The 21,954-nt window shown below is 38.0% G+C and overlaps 1 protein-coding gene across 1 annotated transcript in view; it reads right to left on the bottom strand.

Annotated features, from left to right (window-relative positions):
• Nucleotides 1-493: 493 nt before the first annotated feature.
• LOC135198022 (homogentisate 1,2-dioxygenase-like) overlaps nucleotides 494-21,954 on the bottom strand; it is a 38,467-nt gene continuing 17,006 nt past the window's right edge. The window contains exons 2-10 of the mRNA XM_064225377.1: nucleotides 21,890-21,954; nucleotides 20,394-20,524; nucleotides 18,700-18,877; nucleotides 16,520-16,699; nucleotides 14,480-14,577; nucleotides 11,276-11,404; nucleotides 9,708-9,834; nucleotides 6,541-6,722; nucleotides 494-785 (exon numbers count right to left, since the gene is read on the bottom strand). The exon at nucleotides 21,890-21,954 is cut by the window's right edge and continues 65 nt beyond it. Coding sequence (XP_064081447.1) covers nucleotides 642-785; nucleotides 6,541-6,722; nucleotides 9,708-9,834; nucleotides 11,276-11,404; nucleotides 14,480-14,577; nucleotides 16,520-16,699; nucleotides 18,700-18,877; nucleotides 20,394-20,524; nucleotides 21,890-21,954 — 1,234 coding nt within the window. The 3' untranslated portion in view covers nucleotides 494-641. The remainder of the gene's footprint in view (nucleotides 786-6,540; nucleotides 6,723-9,707; nucleotides 9,835-11,275; nucleotides 11,405-14,479; nucleotides 14,578-16,519; nucleotides 16,700-18,699; nucleotides 18,878-20,393; nucleotides 20,525-21,889) is intronic.

Raw genomic sequence — 21,954 nt, 5'->3', positions numbered from 1 at the left:
TGTGTGTGTGTGCGTGTGTGTGTGTATATGTATATAATACATATATATATATATATATATATATATAATATTATATATATATATATATATACCGTGGATACTGATATATTCGCAACCTTTAGCTTGTTGCCTTGAAACTAAACGTATAAATGCCCTAATAAAATCTCCGATAGGTGCTACCTACATGAGCAGTTTAAGAGTAGCAGAAAAAGCTCAAAGTTAATCTGAGATTTGTGAAATTTTTATTGAGATGATAAAACCCAGTAAGAACGCAGAGTCAGATAAGAGATTAATAGAATTGCAGTATGCTATTGAATATCTGTGATACCGATAAAATATAACGTAATAGCGGTAATGATGATAAACATTTTACACAAGGCACCTGATTCGACAGATCACTGCCATCTCCCCATGTGATTCTCTTTGAAAATGCAGTGAGCAGCGAGAAAAATGATATTCCTCCACAGCCTTTCAAGCTAACTGTAAAAATCCTCATCTGATATCACGGACTCTATGCGTGATTGGTTGCTCATGCTGCTCAGCATCCAGTACTGGTGATAATTGTATCGGATGGGGATATTTACCGTCATCTCTAAAAATCAAAGCCGTGTGGCTCTCTAATAAGTGCCAACGGTACTTTTCTAATTGCTGCCAGGTTTCCAGTTGGGATTGAAGTGTTTCTTGAGACCCTGCCAGCACTTGTAGTAGTCGGGATCAACCTTCTTGCAAGTGTTCTCGCCCCAGTCGGTCAAGGCCAGCCCTAACGACGTCTCGAACATGAAGCTCTGTGGAACAAAATTAAATAACGATAAAAGCGCTGGATCTGACATCTTTCTGTCTTGAATACCGGGGGAATGTGAAGAAGCAAAAAAATCGCTTACAGGCTTTTCATCTTCCAGTTTAAATCAGAAAGCTTTCGATAATAACGATTTCACAGGAGAGAGAGAGAGAGTCATCTTTCAGTTTACATCAGGAAGTATTAGATAAAACAGATTCCTGAGGGAGAGAGAGAGAGAGATCTTTCAGTTTATATCAGGAAGTATTAGATACTGCAGATTCCTGAGAGAGAGAGAGAGAGAGAGAGAGAGAGAGAGATCTTTCAGTTTACATCAGGAAGTATTAGATACTGCAGATTCCTGAGAGAGAGAGAGAGAGAGAGAGAGAGAGAAGAGAGAGAGAGAGACATCTTTCAGTTACATCAGAAGTAATTAGATACTGCGATTCCTGAGAGAGAGAGAGAGAGAGAGAGAGAGATCTTTCAGTTTTACATCAGGAAGTAATTAGATACTGCAGATTCCTGATAGTGAGAGGAGAGAGAGAGAGAATTCCATCTTTCAGTTTCATCAGGAAGTATTAGATACTGCAGATTCCCTGAGCAGAGAGAGAGAGAGAGAGAGAGAGTCATCTTTCAGTTTACATCAGAAGTAATTAGATCTCAGATTCCGCGAGGAGTAGAGAAGAAGAGACAGAGACAAGACAGGAGAGAGCCAGAGCAGAGAGAGATCTTCAGTTTACATCATTTTGGAAGTATTAGATACTTGCCATTCCTGAAGAGAGAGAGAGAGAGAGAGAGATTTAGAGAGACTTTCAGTTTTACTAGGAACGTATTAGATACTGCAGATTCCTGAGAGAGAGGAGAGAGAGAGAGAGAGAGTCATCTTTCAGTTTACATCAGGAAGTATTAGATACTGCAGATTCCTGAGAGAGAGAGAGAGAATCTTTCAGTTTACATCATGAAGTATTAGATACTGCAGATTCCTGAGAGAGAGAGAGAGAGAGAGAGAGAGAGAGAGAGAGAGAGAGAGAATCTTTCAGTTTACATCAGGAAGTATTAGATACTGCAGATTCCTGAGCTGAGAGAGAGAGAGAGAGAGAGAGAGAGAGAGAGAGAGAGAGAGAGATCTTTTAGTTTACATCAGGAAGTATTAGATACTGCAGATTCCTGAGGAGAGAGAGAGAGAGAGAGAGAGAGAGAGTCATCTTTCAGTTTACATCAGGAAGTATTAGATACTGCAGATTCCTGAGAGAGAGAGAGAGAGAGAGAGAGAGAGAGAGAGGTCATCTTTCAGTTTACATCAGGAAGTATTAGATACTGCAGATTCCTGAGAGAGAGAGAGAGAGACCGAGAGAGACAGAGAGACAGACAGAGAGATCTTTCAGTTTACATCAGGAAGTATTAGATACTGCAGATTCCTGAAGAGAGAGAGAAGAGAGAGAGAGAGAGATGACGAGAGAGAGAGAGAGATCTTTGCAGTTTAGATCAGAGTTTAGATACTGCAGATTCCTGAGATAAGAGAGAGAGAATCTTTCAGTTTACATCAGGAAGTATTAGATACTGCAGATTCCTAAGAGAGAGAGAGAGAGAGAGAGTCATCTTTCAGTTTACATCAGGAAGTATTAGATACTGCCAGATTCCTGAGAGTAGAGAGAGAGAGAGAGAGAGCATGCTTTCAGTTTAACATCAGGAAGTATTAGATACTCCAGATTCCTGAGAGAGATAGAGAGAGACTTTGCACGATTCCTGATGAGAACAGAGAGAGAGAGAGAGAGAGATCTTTCAGTTTACATCAGGAAGTATTAGATACTGCAGATTCCTGAGAGAGAGAGAGAGAGAGAGAGAGAGATCTTTTCAGTTTTACATCATGGAAGTATTAGATACTGCAGATTCCATGAGAGAGAGAGAGAGAGTAGAGAGAGGGAAGAGTAGAGAGAGGGGGAGGGGGGGGGAGGAGGAGGAGGGGGGGGGGGAAGGGGAAAGGGGGGAGGGGGGAGGGAGGGGGGGGGAAGGGGGGAGGGGGAGGAATAAGGGGGGGGGGGGGGGGTGGGGGAGAGGGAGGAAGAGAAGAGGGTGGCGGGGAAGAGGAGGGGAGGGGGAAGGGGGAGCGGGGGGGAGGGGGGGGGGAGGGAGGGGGGGGAGGAAGAAGAGAGAGTCTCTTTCAGTTTACAATCAGGAAATATTAGATACTGCAGATTCCTGAGAGAGGCGGTCGAGAGACCGAGAGAGACCGAGAGACAGAGAGAGAGAGATCTTTCAGTTACATCAGGAAAGTATAGGTACTGCGATTCCTAGAGAGAGAGAGAGAGAGAGAGAGAGAGAGAGGGAGAGCTCTTTTCAGTTTCCATCACGAAGTATTGATACTTCAGATTCCAGAGAGAGAGAGTAGAGTAGAGAGAGAGAGACGAAGGAGGAGAGAGAGAGAGATCTTTCAGTTTACCAATCAGGCAAGTATTTTGTGATACTGCAGATTCCTGAGGGAGAGAGAGACCTTACCATAGCCTTTACAGATCCTTATTACATATCGTGTTCGGTTGTGTCCCAGGTCCCTCAGTGTGAGGCACCTCTAATGTCTACCAGAGAGTTGCTAGTGCATCTTCCGGTATATTTTGCAGCTTAGATATTTGTCGAGCTTATTCTTAAACACATCTACGCTCACTCCTGATGTATTCCTCAGATGAGCTGGCAACGCATTGAATAGACGCTGCATTATCCATGCTGGTGCATAGTGGATTAATGTCCTGTGTGCTTTCCTTATTTTTCCTGGTATTGTTTTGGGCACTATTAATCTACCTCTGCTTGCTCTTTCTGATATTTTTAGCTCCATGATGTTTTCGGCAATTCCTTCTATCTGTTTCCATGCCTGAATTATCATGTAGCGTTCTCTTCTCCTTTCTAGACTATATAATTTTAAAGATATTTGTCGAGCTTATTCTTAAACACATCTACGCTCACTCCTAATATATTCCTCAGATGAGCTGGCAACGCATTGAATAAACGCTGCATTATCGATGCTGGTGCATAGTGGATTAATGTCCTGTGTGCTTTCCTTATTTTTTCTGGTATTGATTTGGGCACTATTAATCTACCTCTGCTTGCTCTTTCTGATATTTTTAGCTCCATGATGTTTTCGGCAATTCCTTCTATCTGTTTCCATGCCTGAATTATCATGTAGCGTTCTCTTCTCCTCTCTAGACTATATAATTTTAAGGATTGCAGTCTTTCCCAGTAGTCAAGATCCTTAACTTCTTCTATTCTAGCTGTAAAGGACCTTTGTACACTATTTGTGCAATATCCTTTTGATAGTGTGGGTACCATATCATATTGCAATATTCAAGTGGACTACGAACATACGTTTTATAAAGCATAATCATGTGTTCAGCTTTTCTTGTTTTGAAGTGCCGTAACATTCCCATTTTTGCTTTACATTTTGCCAATAGAATTGCTATTTGATCATTGCATAACATGTTCCTATTCAACATCACACCAAGGTCTTTAACCGCTTCCTTATTTGTGATTGTCTCATTATTAGGTCCCCTATATGCATATAGCTTTCCTTCTCTATCTCCATGATTTATTGATTCAAATTTATCAGAGTTAAATACCATCCTATTTACCTCTGCCGAATCATACACTTTGTTAAGGTCTCTTTGTAGCGCGTCCATATCTTCATCAAAATTAATTTCTCTACTTATTCTTGTGTCATCGGCGAAACTACTCACTACCGAGTCCTTAACATTACTGTCTATGTCTGCGATCATAACAACAAACAGTAATGCAGCTAACACCGTACCTTGTGGCACACCGGATATTACCTTAGCTTCATCCGATTTCTCATCGTTTGCAATAACTATCTGTTTTCTGTTGTGTAAAAATTCTTTTAACCATCTTCCTACTTTGTCCACTATATTATGTTTTCTAATTTTCTACGCTAATATAATGATCTACCTTGTCAAAAGCTTTTGCAAAGTCTAGATAGACCACATCTGTTTCATTTCAGTTTTTCATGTTTGTATATGTTCTCACGGTGGACTAACAGTTGGGTTTGTGTACTTTTTCCGGGTACAAAACCATGTTGTCCTATATTAAACAAATTATCTTTTATTAAAAATTCATAATATTCTTTTTAATTACCCTTTCATACACTTTCATAATATGTGATGTTAGACTCACAGGTCTATAATTACTTGCCTCTAGTTTTGATCCACTTTTGAAAGTAGGGGTAATATATGCTAATTTGTGCTCATCATAAATCTTGCCTGTATCTACACTTTGTCTTAATAATATTGCAAGTGGCTTTGCGATAGAATGAACTACTTTCTTTAACAAAATAGCAGGGACACTATCAGGCCCAGCTGCAGCTCCATTTTTAATTTCATTAATAGCCTGCACAATACGGGTTCATTAATATCTGTGTCTGATAAATATTCACTATTTTCATCACTTATTTCTGTCTCATTATCTTCATTATCAATTCTAGGGGTGAATTCTCTCTTATATCTTTCTGCCATTATGTTGCATATTTCCTTTTTTTCATTAGTTAATCTCCCTTCAATTCTTAGAGGGCCTATTTCTATTCTTCTTTTATTCATCTTTTTCACATACGAGTACAATAGTTTGGGGGTTTGCTTGATATTTACTAGGGTTTTTTCTTCCAAGTCCCGTTTTCCATTTTCTTTTGATTGTATTATCTTTTGTTCTGCATTTTCTATCTCACTTTTTAGTTCCACCACTTTCCATGCATGTTTTTCTTTTGCAATACCTTTTTCCACTTTGATTTTCTGGAACAAGATCCTTCTGTCTCTTGGTATGCATGACTAATGTTTACTTTTCTTCTTCGGTATATATTTATCCACTATTTTCTCTAATATTTTATATAATATCTCCGTATTTACCTGTATATCATCACTTATGAAAATGTTATCCCAATCTTTGTTTAATTCTTTATTTATTTCTTACCATTTTATATTTTTACTGTAGAAATTGTATTTTCCATATCCTTCCCACTTTTTCATTTCTTGCTTATCTCTGTTTTCACTTGCTTTAGAATGGACTGTTAATTCTATGACATTGTGGTCTGAAATACTCGCATTATAAACTATTATTTCTTTAACATAATTCACCTCGTTCACAAATACTAGGTCTAAAGTATTTTCCTTTCTTGTTGGCAGGTGATTTATTTGTTGAATGTTGTATTCTAGTAGCATATCTAATAGCTTTTCGAATTGCTCTTATCTTCTGCACTACTATTACTCTCTTTTTTATATGTATAAATACATCCATAATCTCCCATTCGTTCTTTCCAGTCTACGAAAGGAGAGTTGAAGTCTCCGGATAGGAGAATAGTCCAGTCCTAGTGATTTCTACATATATCATCCAATTTTTCTATTATTGTGTCAAACTCTTTAGTATTAGGGGGTCTATATATTACTATATTCATTAATTTTTCATATTCAAATTCTACCGCTATTAGTTCACATTCTGTGTTACTATATTTCTCATATATTTTTCCTTGTTTTTGGTCTTTCCCATATATCGCGGTTCCGAGAAAGAGAGAGAGAGAGAGAGAGAGAGAGAGAGAGAGAGAAGAAATCTTTCAGTTTACATCAGGAAGTATTAGATAAGGCAGATTCCTGAGGGGGGGAGCGGAGAGAAAGAGAGAGAGAGAGAGAGAAAGTGAGAAATCTTTCAGTTTACATCAGAAAGTATTAGATACTAAAGATTTCACATGAACAGGAGAGAGAGAGAGAGAGAGAGAGAATTACCTGAGTCCCATCAGCAACCCTGACTGGAGTAAGGTTCGCCTTGGAGGCGCCCTCGAAGCACTGGACGTCTGGACCGTGCGGGGTCATCATGGAGTGCAGAGAAGCCCCTCCTGGGCGGAAGCCTTCATCTTTAGCTTCGTAATTGCCGCAGATCAGCCCCATGAATTCGCTCATGCAGTTTCCTGGCAAAAATAAAGTTTTTCCGTTAATTTATACGTATTGTCTAGTATATAGAAAGCCTTAAAGGTGTTGCCACACTAGCGTTTCCGTCGACTTTCCAAAAAAGTCGACGTCATTCTGTACCCTGTTTGTCACACACGTTCATCTTCGTACGGTGGTTGTCGTCGTCAAAACGTGTAAACAAACAGCCTCAGCTGTGACTTCCAAGAGAGTTAAAATAATTATGCATTTTAACAGAAGGCCATCCGCAATAGTGGGCCTTCCTCTTATGTGTTTTATGGTGTTGCATAAAACGAATAAATAAAAAAAAAATGTCTTTGGGTTCGGTCCCGATTAAAACGACGTGAAAACGAAAGCGTTTATTAGAGACTATTAACGATCAGCAAGATCAGGAAAGTTTTCCCTGAATCGCATGGTGATTTCTTCATAATTTTTCCACTTGAAACCTTTTCATAAAACTGCTCTGATAACTTTGTCCACCGCACCAAGCTCTCCATCTTTCTTTTGATGACTTGAAACGCGCCCTCCGAGATGTAATCAAACCATAAAGTCTACGGTAACGGTGGGTTGAATTTGATCGCTATCGATTTGAAAATTCGTGACGACGACACCAGAAAATCGTCGTCAAAACATGAAAAATCGACGGAAATATTGCTGGTGTGACAGCGCCTTTACTCAAAAACAAGTGTGTAACTACTCCCAGGCTCAGAGTTCAGTTTTTGCTGTGAACAGAGCTCCTACGAGCTTGATGAAACCAAGGTATATAGAATAAGGGAGAGATATCTTGGATTGAAACGATAGCTCTACATATCAGCTACTCCCAAATTGTTTAGCGGTGGCTGTAGAGAATCTATTTCGTTCAGGCTCTCACTTTCTACGTATTACATGGCCTAATGCAGTCACCAAACGAGTTTTACCGCATATACGTACTAATCAAAATAGTCAGACTCAGACGTAAAACGTATTTGCGTAGAATATGGTTATATGCTTTAAATATACCTTAGTTTGCCGAGTGTAAAGTCTAAAGAGAGACCTGTACCGGTAGGGTGTGGGGTGGGGGTCGCCAAACATTTCTGGAAGTCCATATTTTCTGTGTCTATCCCTTTCATTGAACTGTTCTTACAAAGTAATAAATAAATAAATAAAAATTTTTGAGTAGTATTTTTTTTTTAAATTTTGTTATTAAACATTAACATCATTCTTTAGTAGTAGGAAATACAAGAGTGATAATATAACTCAAATAACATTTTATCTGCTCTGGTAGCTACAAATACCTAATTCGCGACCCAGCAGAAGTGATCACCCATCTCACAAACAAGCAGATTCTAATTTGAACCTAGTGACATAAAAAGAAAAAAAAAAATGTTTCTCTTGAAAGAAAAGAAATTGAATGAACTAACTGTATGGGTTGCTATGACGTCCAATATTCTATCACTCCTAGTTCAAAAATGTCTACCTTGAGCTTTGTTTCCAGAATCCCTTAGTGTTTCTGTGTTTCTATTCATGGAAAGCTCACCTGGGGGTACCATGTCAATGGGATCGTCGTTTATATATATATATATATATATATATATATATATATATATATATATATATCTATATATATATATATATCCAAACAAATCAAACTGGAGACCTATGTGGTACTCGTGTTATTTAACATCGCAATGAATCAGACAAAATCTATACCGGGTGTTAATCAGTTCATATGAAACGCTCTAAAACGACATAACGAGCCTGTTTAAAACTTGTACACATTAATCAAAATTTACTACTTAACCGCTAAATCACTAATAACACCCCTTCTTGCGTCAGCTAACGCTAAAAGGTTAATCATAATCAGGTGGCTAATAATAAGACTGATCGAGTGATTAATAGTCACCAAATGAATCGTTATCACCGTGGAAATTATATCATTCGCCAATTTAATCTGTATTCAAAATCTAGATAAAATTCTTCTCACGGTCTTCCATTCATATAAGTTTCTAAACATGGAACCACTCCAAGACCCCGGAAACATCTAGCAATATGTAGACCCGAGTGCTAACCTGGAGTGAAGGTGAATGCACTTTAATGAAAGTGGTTCTATAAGGAGAGAGGGAGAGGCAAGAGAGTTTCCCGTTTCCACGAGATAATAATCTGCAAGACCGTCAAGCAGTTAATGCAGGCCTCATGCATATTTAAAGCAGACAGAACAGATCGACGAACGGGTCTTCACGCAGTCATCTGCTTGACACATTACCTTACGAGCTACGTCGTCGTTACCAACTTACTTCATCGTAGCGAACGACGTTTGACAGCAGTCACTGAGTCACAGGTGTTCTGTGATAATTGACGTCAAGATTCAAATACTATGCAGCATCGATAATAAGAATGATTCATCTTGATGGATGAATAAATAAGCCACTGTTTATCCCCAAATCAAACCCAAAAGGCATAGCAGGTTCGAATTCTGGCAAGAGCCGTATGCCGTTATCAATTATAATTCTTTTTGGGTGAGAGTGAATTCGATATCAATGGGCATTTGTGGCCTAATATTTGAAAATATAATATACGAAAGTCATGTGTTAATACGACAAATATACGCATTATATATATATATATATATATATATATATATATATATATATATATATATATCATATATATACATATATATATCATATATATACATATATATAATGTATGTGTGTGATTGTACTGTGCATTAACGATGTACTGCAACGAATGATACTGATATTAATGCAGATTGATTGCAATAACAACGACATATATCTATAATAGTAAGCTCATTCTATGAAAACCGGAGAGATGAGGGAATTCATCTTTTTCGGAGCCTGAACGCCTATTTCGTTTCCATCAGTCAGGAACACTTCCCTAACTTCTTAAAAAAAAAAAATGTCTATGACCAGCCTGTCCTCTCTCTCTCTCCCCTTCATTCGGCGAATAGATTACCAGTTAAATAACTTCATTTTGGCTGTACTGACTATGGTAGTAGGGAGGACGGAAGGTGTGGTCCTGCACAGCCCAACGCGGAGGGAAAATGACGAAGTCGGCAATGGCTGTCCCCGGCTTGGCGCTGGGACACGTCAGCACGGTGAAGATGGAAGGGTCCTGTGGAAGATATCATGACAACCTATCAGAAAAAGTTGCGGAAGTTCTTCTACAAAGAGGGTTCATCAACGATTCAGTAGTCATAGGTTTGAAAGTGGCAATGATTTGTGTTGTTTTTCTCTAGAGCTAGTTCCTGCTGTTCTTGTCATTATTATTCAAATGACGAACCCTTTTCGTAGGGAACGTCTCAGAGGCCATTGACTTAAAACACAAGCTTTCAAGGAATGTGGTGATCATTTGAAAGAACATGAAATGGTTTAAAATTTGAAACTAAATTTTAGGAAATACGAGAACATCTCAAAATATAGTAAGAAAATGCGGTAGATATTCGAAGGCAAAAACTGTTGATTGAAAATGTTATAAATTTTATATTTATATTATTTTCAAGAACAACAACTGCTCTTAGTCTGAAGAAGCATAATGTGTTGGATAGGTGAGGAAATCATTTCTGTTTGCCAGAAGCCATAACTACTGATAACTTAGCTGAAGTTTATTACCCTAATAATAGTACAACAGTCCCCGTCGGTAACAGTATGCAATGAAAAGTCGAAATGTCTAGAATAAGTCCTAAACATTACTTGGCGTACGAAAAATTAAATGGTTAATGGCATAATTACATCTTTGCATTAAAGTCAGTTGTTTTATAAAATTCCCATGTTGGAATATGAAAGTGATCATTACGAAAAACTGCTCAAGATTTTTAGTTCCAAACAGCAGTGATCTAGTAATTGCAGAGAAAGAACGTCTGTAATCCGATACTTTGCAAGACATCGGCTCATGTGGTTATCGAAGTCGACGATAAATATCCGCAGTTGATATCACTGGATCTTGTACCTTCCCTCTGATTGGCCTCTGCACTTGAACTGTAAGTGACCTCAGTTTGTGGTGAGGAGCATCAGCTTCCACTAATCACAATTAGCATCAGTGATATGGCCGCGGATATTTACAGTTAACTCCATTAAAATTATAGTAGTTAAAACAACGAGGCCTATTTTACAGTTCCTCTTATCATTGTGAGCTCCGTGTCCGAAACGAGCTAAGTGAACAATAGTTTTTTTTTTTTTTTCCATTACAGGGATAACAGAGCAAGGCCTATGATTCTGTGAGGTGCGTCACCTTAATCCGGCTTGCGATACTTGTCTGAATCAAGAAGAAACCCTTTACATTTCTTTAAAAAAAAAAAAAAATACTCAGAAACTATTCTTTTAAATTAGAACGAATCTTCACGAACAAGGAATCCTATCCATTCAACGGAAGTTATTCGAGAAAACTCTTCGCCATGCATAATTATTGAACGGAGTCCCGCTTGGTGCAAGGGACCATACGTGGAAAGATTGTCAAGGCCCAGCAGCCTGATGGACTAAAATCTAAATGATGAGCGATGGGAGGACTTCCAAAAATAACCCTGCAAGATCACTTTACCATTGTAAAGCTAACTCACGGCATGGTCGAAGGCTGTGGCGTTGATCACCATGAAGTTCTTCAGGTTGTACTTGTAAGGGGCGTAGTTGCCGTGCCAAGCCACCACGTCGAAGGGGGAGTGGTTCTGCAGAGCTTCAAACAGGTGACCCTTCAAGGATTGAGGAGAAATTCTTTATTGTGGTTTTGCAGGTGAAAAGTAAATAACTGATCTTAAATATACGAAATGAGATGGAAGTAGGGGAAAATTTCAAAGATTATGTTCGTAATGCTTTTACAAGAAAACAAATAAAAAATTATGGTTCCAGAAACTCTTTCTGTAAAGAGGCTACCTCGTGCGTTCATTTTGAAGTAACAACTTTGAACGCCACACCTGAGGCAAGAGTTAGATCTGAAAGTACCCAGAACAAGATTAGATAAGGCTTCTCTCCGATAAGGTCAAAAAGGACGAAAATGACGTCAATAATTTTTGGGGAGTTTGCGTACCTGACACAAGTGGCTTTGGAGAGTAATTTCAAGTTGAAAGGAAAACAAACCTTTAGCAGTCAGACAACATAAACCTCATACAGATATATAGGTTACTGTTACATGTCAGTGACCTCATGGAAATCAAGAGAAGGCGATCTTTTTTTTTTAAACCAATCAGATATATTATGTGACGATATGCCTATATAATTTCTTCGACAATGCTTTCGTGCGGATGGCACTTTTAATACGCGTATAAAAATGGTTATCAATGAGACGTATGGTACATTGTACCACCTAGAAAAAAAACTCAGCAGAAAGCACTACTCTCTCTTGAATGTACTTGGCAACACGCAGTGCTTCAACTCATGTTAGAACACTCTTGTTGTGAAGAAAACAATACACAGTAATTTCAAATAATACTGTTGTATACCGCTTATCAGCTACAGACATACGATGTAGTAAATCATGTTAAGTCTAACACTCCACCAAGAGGAACAATTCTTACAACAGCCGGGTTAAATCTCATTTATCAAGTACGAACGTAAAATAAACACCTGTGGAAAATGATAAAATTTAATAAGATTATGACACATTTCTAGGCGACTGTAGCTTTTATTGTTTTTGCGTTTATCGTCATGGGTAGGTAGATTTAATTGTTTTTATCATCATGGGTCTGTAAATTTTATTGTTTTTGCCTTTATCGTCATGAACCTGTAGATTTGATTATTTTTTATTGTCATGGGCCTGCAGATTTTATTTTTTGTATTCTCATGGGCCAGTAGATTTGATTGTTTTGTTTATCGTCAAGGGCCTGTAAATTTGATTATTTTCATCGTTATGGGCCAGTAGATTTGATTGTTTTTATCGTCATGGGCCTGTAGATTTGATTGTTTTTTATCAAGGCCCTGTAGATTTGATTTTTTTATTGTCATGGGCATGTAGATTTGATTAATCTTTATCGTCTATTGACCTTTGTTAGATTTTGATGTTTTGTTTGAATTTTTTTTATTGTCATGGACATGTAGATTTGATTATTTTTTATCGTCATGGACCTGTAGATTTGATTTTTTTTAATTGTCATGGGCATGTAGATTTGATTATTCTTTATCGTCATGGACCTGTAGATTTGATTTTTTTTATTGTCATGGGCATGTAGATTTGATTATTCTTTATCGTCATAGACCTGTAGATTAGATTTTTTTTATTGTCATGGGCCTGTAGATTTGATTAATTTTTATTGTCATGGACCTGTAGATTTGATTTTTTTTTATTGTCATGGGCCTTTAGATTTGATTATTCTTTACCGCATGGACCTGAGTTTGATTTTTTTATTGTCATGGGCCTGTATTTGATTATTCTTTATCGTCATGGACTGTAGATTTGATTTTTTTTTATTGTCATGGGCCTGTAGATTTAATTATTTTTTTTTTTTCGTCAGGACCTGTAGTTTGATTTTTTTAATTGCATGGGCCGGTGATTTGATTATTTTTTACGCTGGACCTGAGATTTTTGATTTTTTAATTGTCAGGGCGTATTTGATTATTCATCGTATGGACCTGTATTTGATTTTTTTTTATTGTCATGGGTGTAGATTTGATTATTCTTATCGTCAGACCTGTAGATTTGATTAATTGTCAGGGCCTGTATTTGATTATTTTATATTGTCATAGACCTGTAGATTTGATTTTTTTTACTGTCATGGGCCTGTAGATTTGATTATTCTTTACCGTCATGGACCTGTAGATTTGATTTTTTTATTGTCATGGGCCTGTAGATTTGAATATTCTTTATCGTCATGGACCTGTAGATTTGATTTTTTTATTGTCATGGGCCTGTAGATTTGATTATTTTTTATCGTCATGGACCTGTAGATTCGATTTTTTTTTATTGTCATGGGCCTGTACATTTGATTATTTTTTATCGTCAACGCCCTGTAGATTTGATTTTTTCATTGTCATGGGTCTGTAGATTTTATTATTCTTTATCGTCAAGGCCCTGTAGATCTGATTTTTTTATTGTCATGGGCCTGTAGATTTGATTATTTTTTATCGTCATGGACCTGTAGATTTGATTTTTTTTTTGTCATGGGCCTGTATATTTGATTATTTTTTATCGTCATGGACCTGTAGATTTGATTTTTTCATTGTCATGGGCCTGTAGATTTGATTATTCTTATTGTAAAGGCCCTGTAGATTTGAATTTTTTTTGTCATGGGCCTGTAGATTTGATTAATTTTTATCGTCAAGGCCCTGTAGACTTGACTTTTTCATTGTCATGGGCCTGTAGGTTTTATTCCTTTCACCGTCATAGACCTACAAGTTTGATCGCCATTAAAGTAAACATTAAACCGAGTCACAGAGTTAAATAACTTTGTAGCTTCTCTTCACCTGAATTTCTTTCAAAAGATATATCACGCCCACAGCAAATCATCCTTGAAAAAACAACAAAAAGCATGACACACACAATCCTGCGTATTGAAGTAAAGAAAATATTAAGCTTTATTTATCTTTCCCGAGATGCAACCAAAGCACTGAGCCTTTCCATGAAAAAAGCGGGACGCCATATTTCAAAAATTAACCATTGAATTTTCTTTAAAATAAACTCATCACGTTTCCCACGCCCATAGCTGATCTACCTTCAACTAACCTAACCTAACCAGATGCCATGGCAAAAAAATCGAGAGAGAAAAAAACTGGGGCTGATGCAATACTAGCATACATCTCATGAATTTGCTGTCTGGATGAATTGGCAACATTACCTGATACTTTGAGATGATCTTGTAATCCTTAACCTCTCTGTCCTCGTACCATGCCACCGGTGTAAGGAAATCTCTAGGGTTTGCTAACCCGTTGGCTCCTGAAATAAAAAAAATAAATAAGAAATAGAAAGCCCTTTGCTCAACTCTGAATATCACAACGCAATCAATACTGAAACGAATAAAAGCACTTATTTCTATTTTCTTTTTAATATCGTGTACAGCATCATACCTAAATAATCAATGTTATTACATGGCCGTGATCTCATTAGTGATATGGACCAATCTTGAATATTTAACAGAGATGCAAACCAAATAAATTCTCTCTCTCTCTCTCTCTCTCTCTCTCTCTCTCTCTCTCTCTCTCTCGTCACTTGAAGTTCAGTTCTGCATGAAATACGATAATTTATTCATATGGTCACTTCGTCTGTAAAAATGTCCCAATCCAGAATCTTGCGCATCTTCTGAAATGGCTCCAGCTCCGAGCAAGTGTTCACTCACAAGAGTCCAAACCGTGGGTCCAAACACGCCAACGAAACGGGAAAAGGTTAAATTCTTATTACACAGTCCACTGCTCGAGTTGTAGTTACGAAACACGTCAACAGATCACACACTCGCAGTTGTAGTTACGAAACACGTCAACAGTTCAAATAGAGAAAAATAGCAAGTAAGTAAGAAAATGTGATCGATTAATTTGAGTCCTCCCACCAGTTGAGAAAAGATAAAATCCAACACCTGTTTGGCTTTCAATTCACGCCAGGTTGTGATGACACCTGGTACCTAACATTATTTTCTTATTACTCTTTAGCCTGGCTTTGATGTGGCGGAAGGTTAGTCCTGTCTGAATAGGCTACACTAGTCGAACTATTCCTAGAGATAGTGGGAGACAAAGAGCACCTGTTACTAAAACGTATCATGACGGAATTATTTCTTCGGAATATTACACTTTGATGACTGAAGTTGCAAATAATCTAAACGTGAATAACTCGAAAACAAATATGTGTCTAAGGTGTCGGGGGTTCATAGCTAAATTTGGACAATTCCTTGTTTTTTATTCAAAACAGAAACCACCAAGACTGACAAAAACGTATGAAAGAAATAAAAAAGGGATTTTGTCATTGAGGTCCTTCAGAATGAGAGGTTATATAAATCAGGGAACACGGACAGTTAAACTGTCAAATAAAGTGGAACACAACGACAATAACGCCAGTTCTTTAAGCCATACATTCTGCATCATGTAAAGTTCCTCGTTGAACGAGTGGTTTACTTGCGCGCCTACCGACTCGGTAGTGTAGTCCCGAGTTCGATTCTCCGCTCTGCCAACGTAGAATCAGAGGAATTTATTTCTGGTGATTAGAAATTTATTTCGCAATACAATGTGGTTCGGATCCTACAATAAGCTGTAGGTCCCGTTGCTAGGTAACCAACTGGTTCCTAACCACGTACAAGTATCGAAGCCTTCGGGCCAGCCCTAGGAGAGATGTTGAACAGCTCAGTGGTCTGGTTAAACTAAGATATACTTAACTTTATCTGCATCGTGAAGTGTGACTTGGGTCAGTTCGTATGGATTGCACGTTGTGTTGTGAGAGTGCAATATTCAATAGGGTCATGTTACAAATTGACCTCAATTGTAGCTTTCTTCTTTCACGCGAATGTATTCCTAAATTAAAATCTCTCGGTCTATGAGGAGTTCGAAGTTTTGCGGATCAAAAGGAAGAAGAAAAATCGAATGACTATATTTTAAAAACAGAATATGAGTTGTTAATTTAGAACTGCGAATGAACCGAGCACGATCTGCATAAAACAGAAACACTCATTTTGACAGACATGTAATTTCTGATTAAATGCATCAAGGACAGCCATTGACCAGTTCAATTTATGAGCATGAACATTTTGAGTTTTACATAACTACTGTTAACAGGGAGGACTATTACAGAGCGTGCTGTCAGAGGGAATGCTCATCAGTCACACCCTCCTGTTTTCTTCCATTTCTAAATGACCTCTAACCAAAAGGCAAACAGCAAACAGCAGCCAGCCACTCACCGATAGGTCCCAAATTCGGAAGAACGAAGTGGTTATCATACACTTCAAGAATGTAGCCTCGAGTTGGCCCGTTAACGTCGATTTTGAATCTCATTCCCTGTTGAATGACGCAGATCTCGTTGGGTTCGACGTGCAGACGCCCAAATTCCGTGGTGATGTCCAGTGGCCCCTGCTGAGGAACTGTCGAGAGAGAGAGTAGATGATTAACAAAAACTTTTATTTGAATTCTTCATCAGACAATACCCTCGAGAGACTAAGAGTCCCTTATGGTGTATTACATTCCTTTGTGAGGAACTGCGGAAGGTGCTCAAACATTTTACAACACAGTTTCCTTTTGAAAAACAACTTAGAAATGAATGCATACTGGCGAACCAAATTCCGTAGCGATAACTAGAGTTACGTGAGAGATTGTGAATACGTGTTAATAATTCTGCTGTAAATTTTTTGAATTTATAGTGACTGCACTATGCACCAATCTCCTCACAGGCTTCTCTGCGCGCCAAGAACGCATAAACAAGAAACACAGCTGACGTCAGCATCTTTTGTACATGTATCATCATTCATAATAATGTTATGTTAAATGCATCATTATTAACGCATGCATAACAATGCCAGCATTTCAGCTAAATTTACCATAACTTCATTCGCGTCTTGTGCATCCATTTATGCACCTCTTTCCATCCTTCAACAAACACATTTGATTGTACTGTGTTGTTAAGATTAAGCTGGCCTTATACCAGCACGGGCTCCTGTGACCTCAGTTTTGTTCGCCTCGTGTCAGGCACTACATTTCCGCTCGCAAGCGCTATTGACCTGTCTGTTGTCTGAATAAATCAGTAAGTTTGTAGACACAGCTTCTTAGCCATGGACGCCTTCGCTACAATACGAAATAAGTTCGATACTGTTTCCTTTCACATTTACAGTCAGTCAGTCCACTGACAGATTGAGTTGCGTTGTGACGTCAAAAACTGTATACTAAGGAAATCTGAGGTCTAGAGAATTCTCATACCAGTTGTCTACTGAACATTCAGTTGCATGGGACTCCGTTACGAAAGTACACTACTAAAGGAACATGTGAATGAAAACATATACGTACATGATTTACTTTACTCTCTCATAAAATCTTTAAAAGACCATATGCAAAAAAATATTTCAAAAATTATACGTTGCGAGAACACTTACGAGAGACACCGCACTCCCTCTCCCTATCTTCCCTCCCATACAATATTATCAGATAAGATTAGGGACTGAGACGAGCAAGAATAGTGCTAATGGATTTACGAAAAACCTACTTCTTAAATAAAAAAAAATAAAAAAAACAAGCGGGCGCGATGGTATATTGAGTTCGTGATCTCTTCACATTATAGACGAAAACGCAATTCTTTAATTCATCAACAAACCAGGGAAGTGTAAGTTTCATCAATACAAAATAAGCGACTGGGAAGAAAACTGGCAACTGTACGCCACAACCATTAACTCTCGATGAAACTGCTTCGTAAGACTTAGACTTTCATATCAACACAAGTGGACATCCAATCTAAACCACACAGCCGGAAGCGCCACACCAAGTGTTTCTGGACGCAGCTGCAGACTGAAGCAGTTTTCAATTACGTGTCACAAGAACACCTGTGATTCGCTGTATTGGCATCCTGATTCAGAATCACTTTGAATCAGGTGTCATAAATGATAAACACGGAGAGTCAGACCTGCTGTAAGTCGCACAGAGACACCACCGTAATGCAGAGTATAAATGTATCTAGTTTTTTCACGTGTGAGGGAAAAACATCATCTTCTTTTAAAACACAAAAATCAGGCTTTAACAATACATGTCACATTTTCCCAGAACTAATTTTTGTATCTACTGCTCAGAAAATAAACGTAGCAAAACAGTAAAACTGACAAATGAAAAAAATATTTTAATTTGTCTAAATTTACAGTAAAACTGACAGGTAACAAACATTTCAATTTGCCTAACACCCTGTAATATTCTTCAAGCAGTGGTATCAGCCAGAAAACAACTCCCTATAATTCATTAGAGCAAATATAGTTTGCCTATGGGAAAAATAAAAAAAAAGCCAACATTAAATCTGAGTTCTGTTGAAATAAATAAAAACAAAGAATTTAGTCACTGAATGAAAAAAATAAACTCAAAGAATAAAACTAGAATCAATTATCGTTACCTATAAGGAAGTCTCCATCGCTGTTGTACATGGCGGTATCCCCCATGGAAGTGTTACAGACGTAGATGTGGATGAGGCAGCCATGTCGGGAGAGAGGTTCCCCTGCTCCACACACCGTCCGGATTCCACTCACGAAGTCGGTGGGTTCCGTCGGGATGTCGAACGGATTCCATCGAAGCTGCAGTCGGTAGGACAAACAATATAGAAATGTGTTCCTTACTGTCGCAAGGACAAAAAAAAAATACCATTTACAGATGAAAACCAAATCTTTCGCCAAACAACTCTGGCTGCAACCAAGCAGTTGATTCTTTGGGAATGGAATATAAGATTTAGGCCAAACACTGGGACCCACGAGTTCATTCAGGCTGTAAGGGAAATTGAGTGCAATGCAGGTTTAAACGTTGTAACAGCAGGGAATTAAACAACTGTTCGGAGAGGTTGAAAAGAAAAAGAAGAAAGAGTATATGAACGGAGGTACAGCAAAAGGAATGAAAGAGTTGAAGCTAGGGGCCGAAGAGACGCTGCAAAGAACCTACAGTGCACGGCGCGAGGTGCACTGAAAGCACTACCCCACTAAGGGAGTGGATTCTTTAGGAAACGAGTCCAGATTGTTTCCTTTCCTAGGGATTGAAGTATAGCCTCTGAGTCGGGGTTCCTGAAACAAGTTAGTTACACATTTGTGCACATATTCACGTACATCCTTTAACCGCCGAATTGAGGATGAAAACCCAGTGCACAAAACTGTGACGCTTACGTCCTTCTGGCACGCAATCTCTGACTTCCATGACATCATGGCCCTTCAGCTCAATCGATAACCTCTGATTCACCCACTCCTCGTTCTCCCGAGCATTTCTAAAATACAAATTTTTCACCAAAATTCCGTCCACCTCTCTCTCCACTTTACCAGACCATCTCAAAACAAACTGTCCCTCTTATTCTTCCAGCACCTTCATATCGCCACATCATCCCTCTCACTAACACGCTCTTTTTACTCTTTCATCCAAAGCCCTCATTTCACTTCAATATTATCCACTCTTCCACATCCTTGGTATGGGCCACTTCACACTTTTTGTTCTTACTTCTAAAACCATGATTCCAAAAGACTGCTTGAGTCAACCAATCCCATTCTTCTACCATCCAACTTTACATACTCACACATATACACTCTCTCTCTCTCTCTCTCTCTCTCTCTCTCTCTCTCTCTCGTCTCTCTCTCTCTATATATATATATATATATATCTATATATATATATATATATATATATATATATACTATATATATATATATATATATTATATATATATATATATTCTGGCTCGATTACCTTGGGTTGTCTGAAAATTATACATATTTTTACAGTTATATTCGACTAAATCTATATATATATATATATATATATAGATATATATATATATATATTATATATATAAAATATATATATATGTATATAAATATATGTATATTATACATATATAAATATATGTATATATATATATACACATATAAATATATGTATATATATATATATATATATATATATATTATATTATATATTAATATATTATATATATATATTAAGTGTAATATAACTGTAAAAAGCATATGCATAATTTTCAGACAACCCAATGTAATCGAGCCAGAATAAATACTATATCGACATGAATGACAAAAACTTTCACTTCAAATACCTCACCTGATTAGGGTTAGGATGCCTCTTTCCGAATTCGCTGAGGAGATAAGGATGTTTTATAGGAGCGAAGGGAGTGTGAACAACACACGGTCGGATCCTGTACAGCCAAGCTCGCTTGTTGCTCTCGCGAGGGGCTGTTGGAAATGGGGGGAACAATGGTTAACTATAGTAGATTCACATCAACCGTATATCTGATGTCTAGGCCCGTCCCTTACGACGCTCCTGATTGGCTGTTGATAAGCCAGTCACAGGGCTGGAAACTCTCAGTCTCTCTCGAGAGAGTTCCTATAGGCAGAATGTATGTTCTACCTCTCCTGAGGAATACGTCTTTCAAAAGTATCCCTCAGGAGAGATGGAACATACATCCCGCTTATGTGAACTCTCGAGAGAGACTGAGAGTTTCCAGCCTTGTGATTGGCTTATCAATAGCCAATCAGGAGCGTCGTAAGGGACTGGCCTAGACATAGACATCATATATGGACGGTTGATGTGAATCTACTCTAGTAGTTTAGAAATGGAGTCGTTGCCAGTCAGCATTTTTAAAAGAAAAAAAAAAAAAAAAAGCTTGTTTGAGTCTGCGATAGAGCTTCCAACACAAGTTATATTTAATATAGGCCAAAGGCCAATCACTGGAACTTATATGGTCATTCAGCGCTGAAACGGAAATTGCAATGAATCAATTTTTAGAAGGTAGAAAGTAAGATGGAAGAAAGAGAATATGAAAGGAGGTACAGTATAAGGAACTAAAGAGGTTGCAGCTAGGGGTCGAAGGCACGCTACAAAGAACCTTACGTAATACCTACAGTGCACCGCATGAGGTGCACTGACGGCACTATCCCCCACGGGAAACAAAGAGTTACAGGTGCAAAAGTTCAACAATTGGAGACAAAGTCCTTAAAATTAGTTTATGGTTATGAGTTTCAACAGAAGGTGTCAATGATTCATAAACACGCATAGGCTGTAAGTTTCAACAAATAAGGATCAGAGATCACGAGGGATCCAAAAGTGACTTAGTGGTTAGAAGTTTCAGCAAATGGAGTAGAGGATGCTACAGGCTGTTAGATTTAGCAGGTGAGGCTGAGTCAAATGTGAATGTTACCACAATGACTGGACAGTATTCGCTGATTACAACAACGTGGAACGCATCATTCAAAAAATGTATACTAAACTAATGGGAACAGAAGACAAGAAGAACGGTTTAACGTAGCTTTAAAGTATACAAACACTTGCTTGAAAAGGATATAATTAACAATTAGTGATATTTAGCTGCCCGCCGTGGAGTACATTACAGTACCGAACTTCAACTGGAATTATGGTCAGATTTATATTATAATCCCTGAAAAAAAGCAGCCGGTTTCAGAATTTACTTCGAGAAATATTACAAAAAGGACAAAACTAGAACAACGGCAACTATATAAATCGCTAGGAACATGGATGGCATGTCAGTCAATACACTTGAATTATAAACAACAGGTGTCAGTTGCAATCTTACGACATACCTGTAAATGCTGTTCCTGACAGCTGTTCGGCGTACAGTCCATAAGGGCACACCTGCGGGTTATTT

This window comes from Macrobrachium nipponense, chromosome 21, assembly GCF_015104395.2.
Source record: "Macrobrachium nipponense isolate FS-2020 chromosome 21, ASM1510439v2, whole genome shotgun sequence".
Classification (NCBI taxonomy): Eukaryota; Metazoa; Arthropoda; class Malacostraca; order Decapoda; family Palaemonidae; genus Macrobrachium; species Macrobrachium nipponense.
Note: the sequence above shows the minus strand (reverse complement) of the source record. Positions and strands in the feature narration are given on the sequence as shown.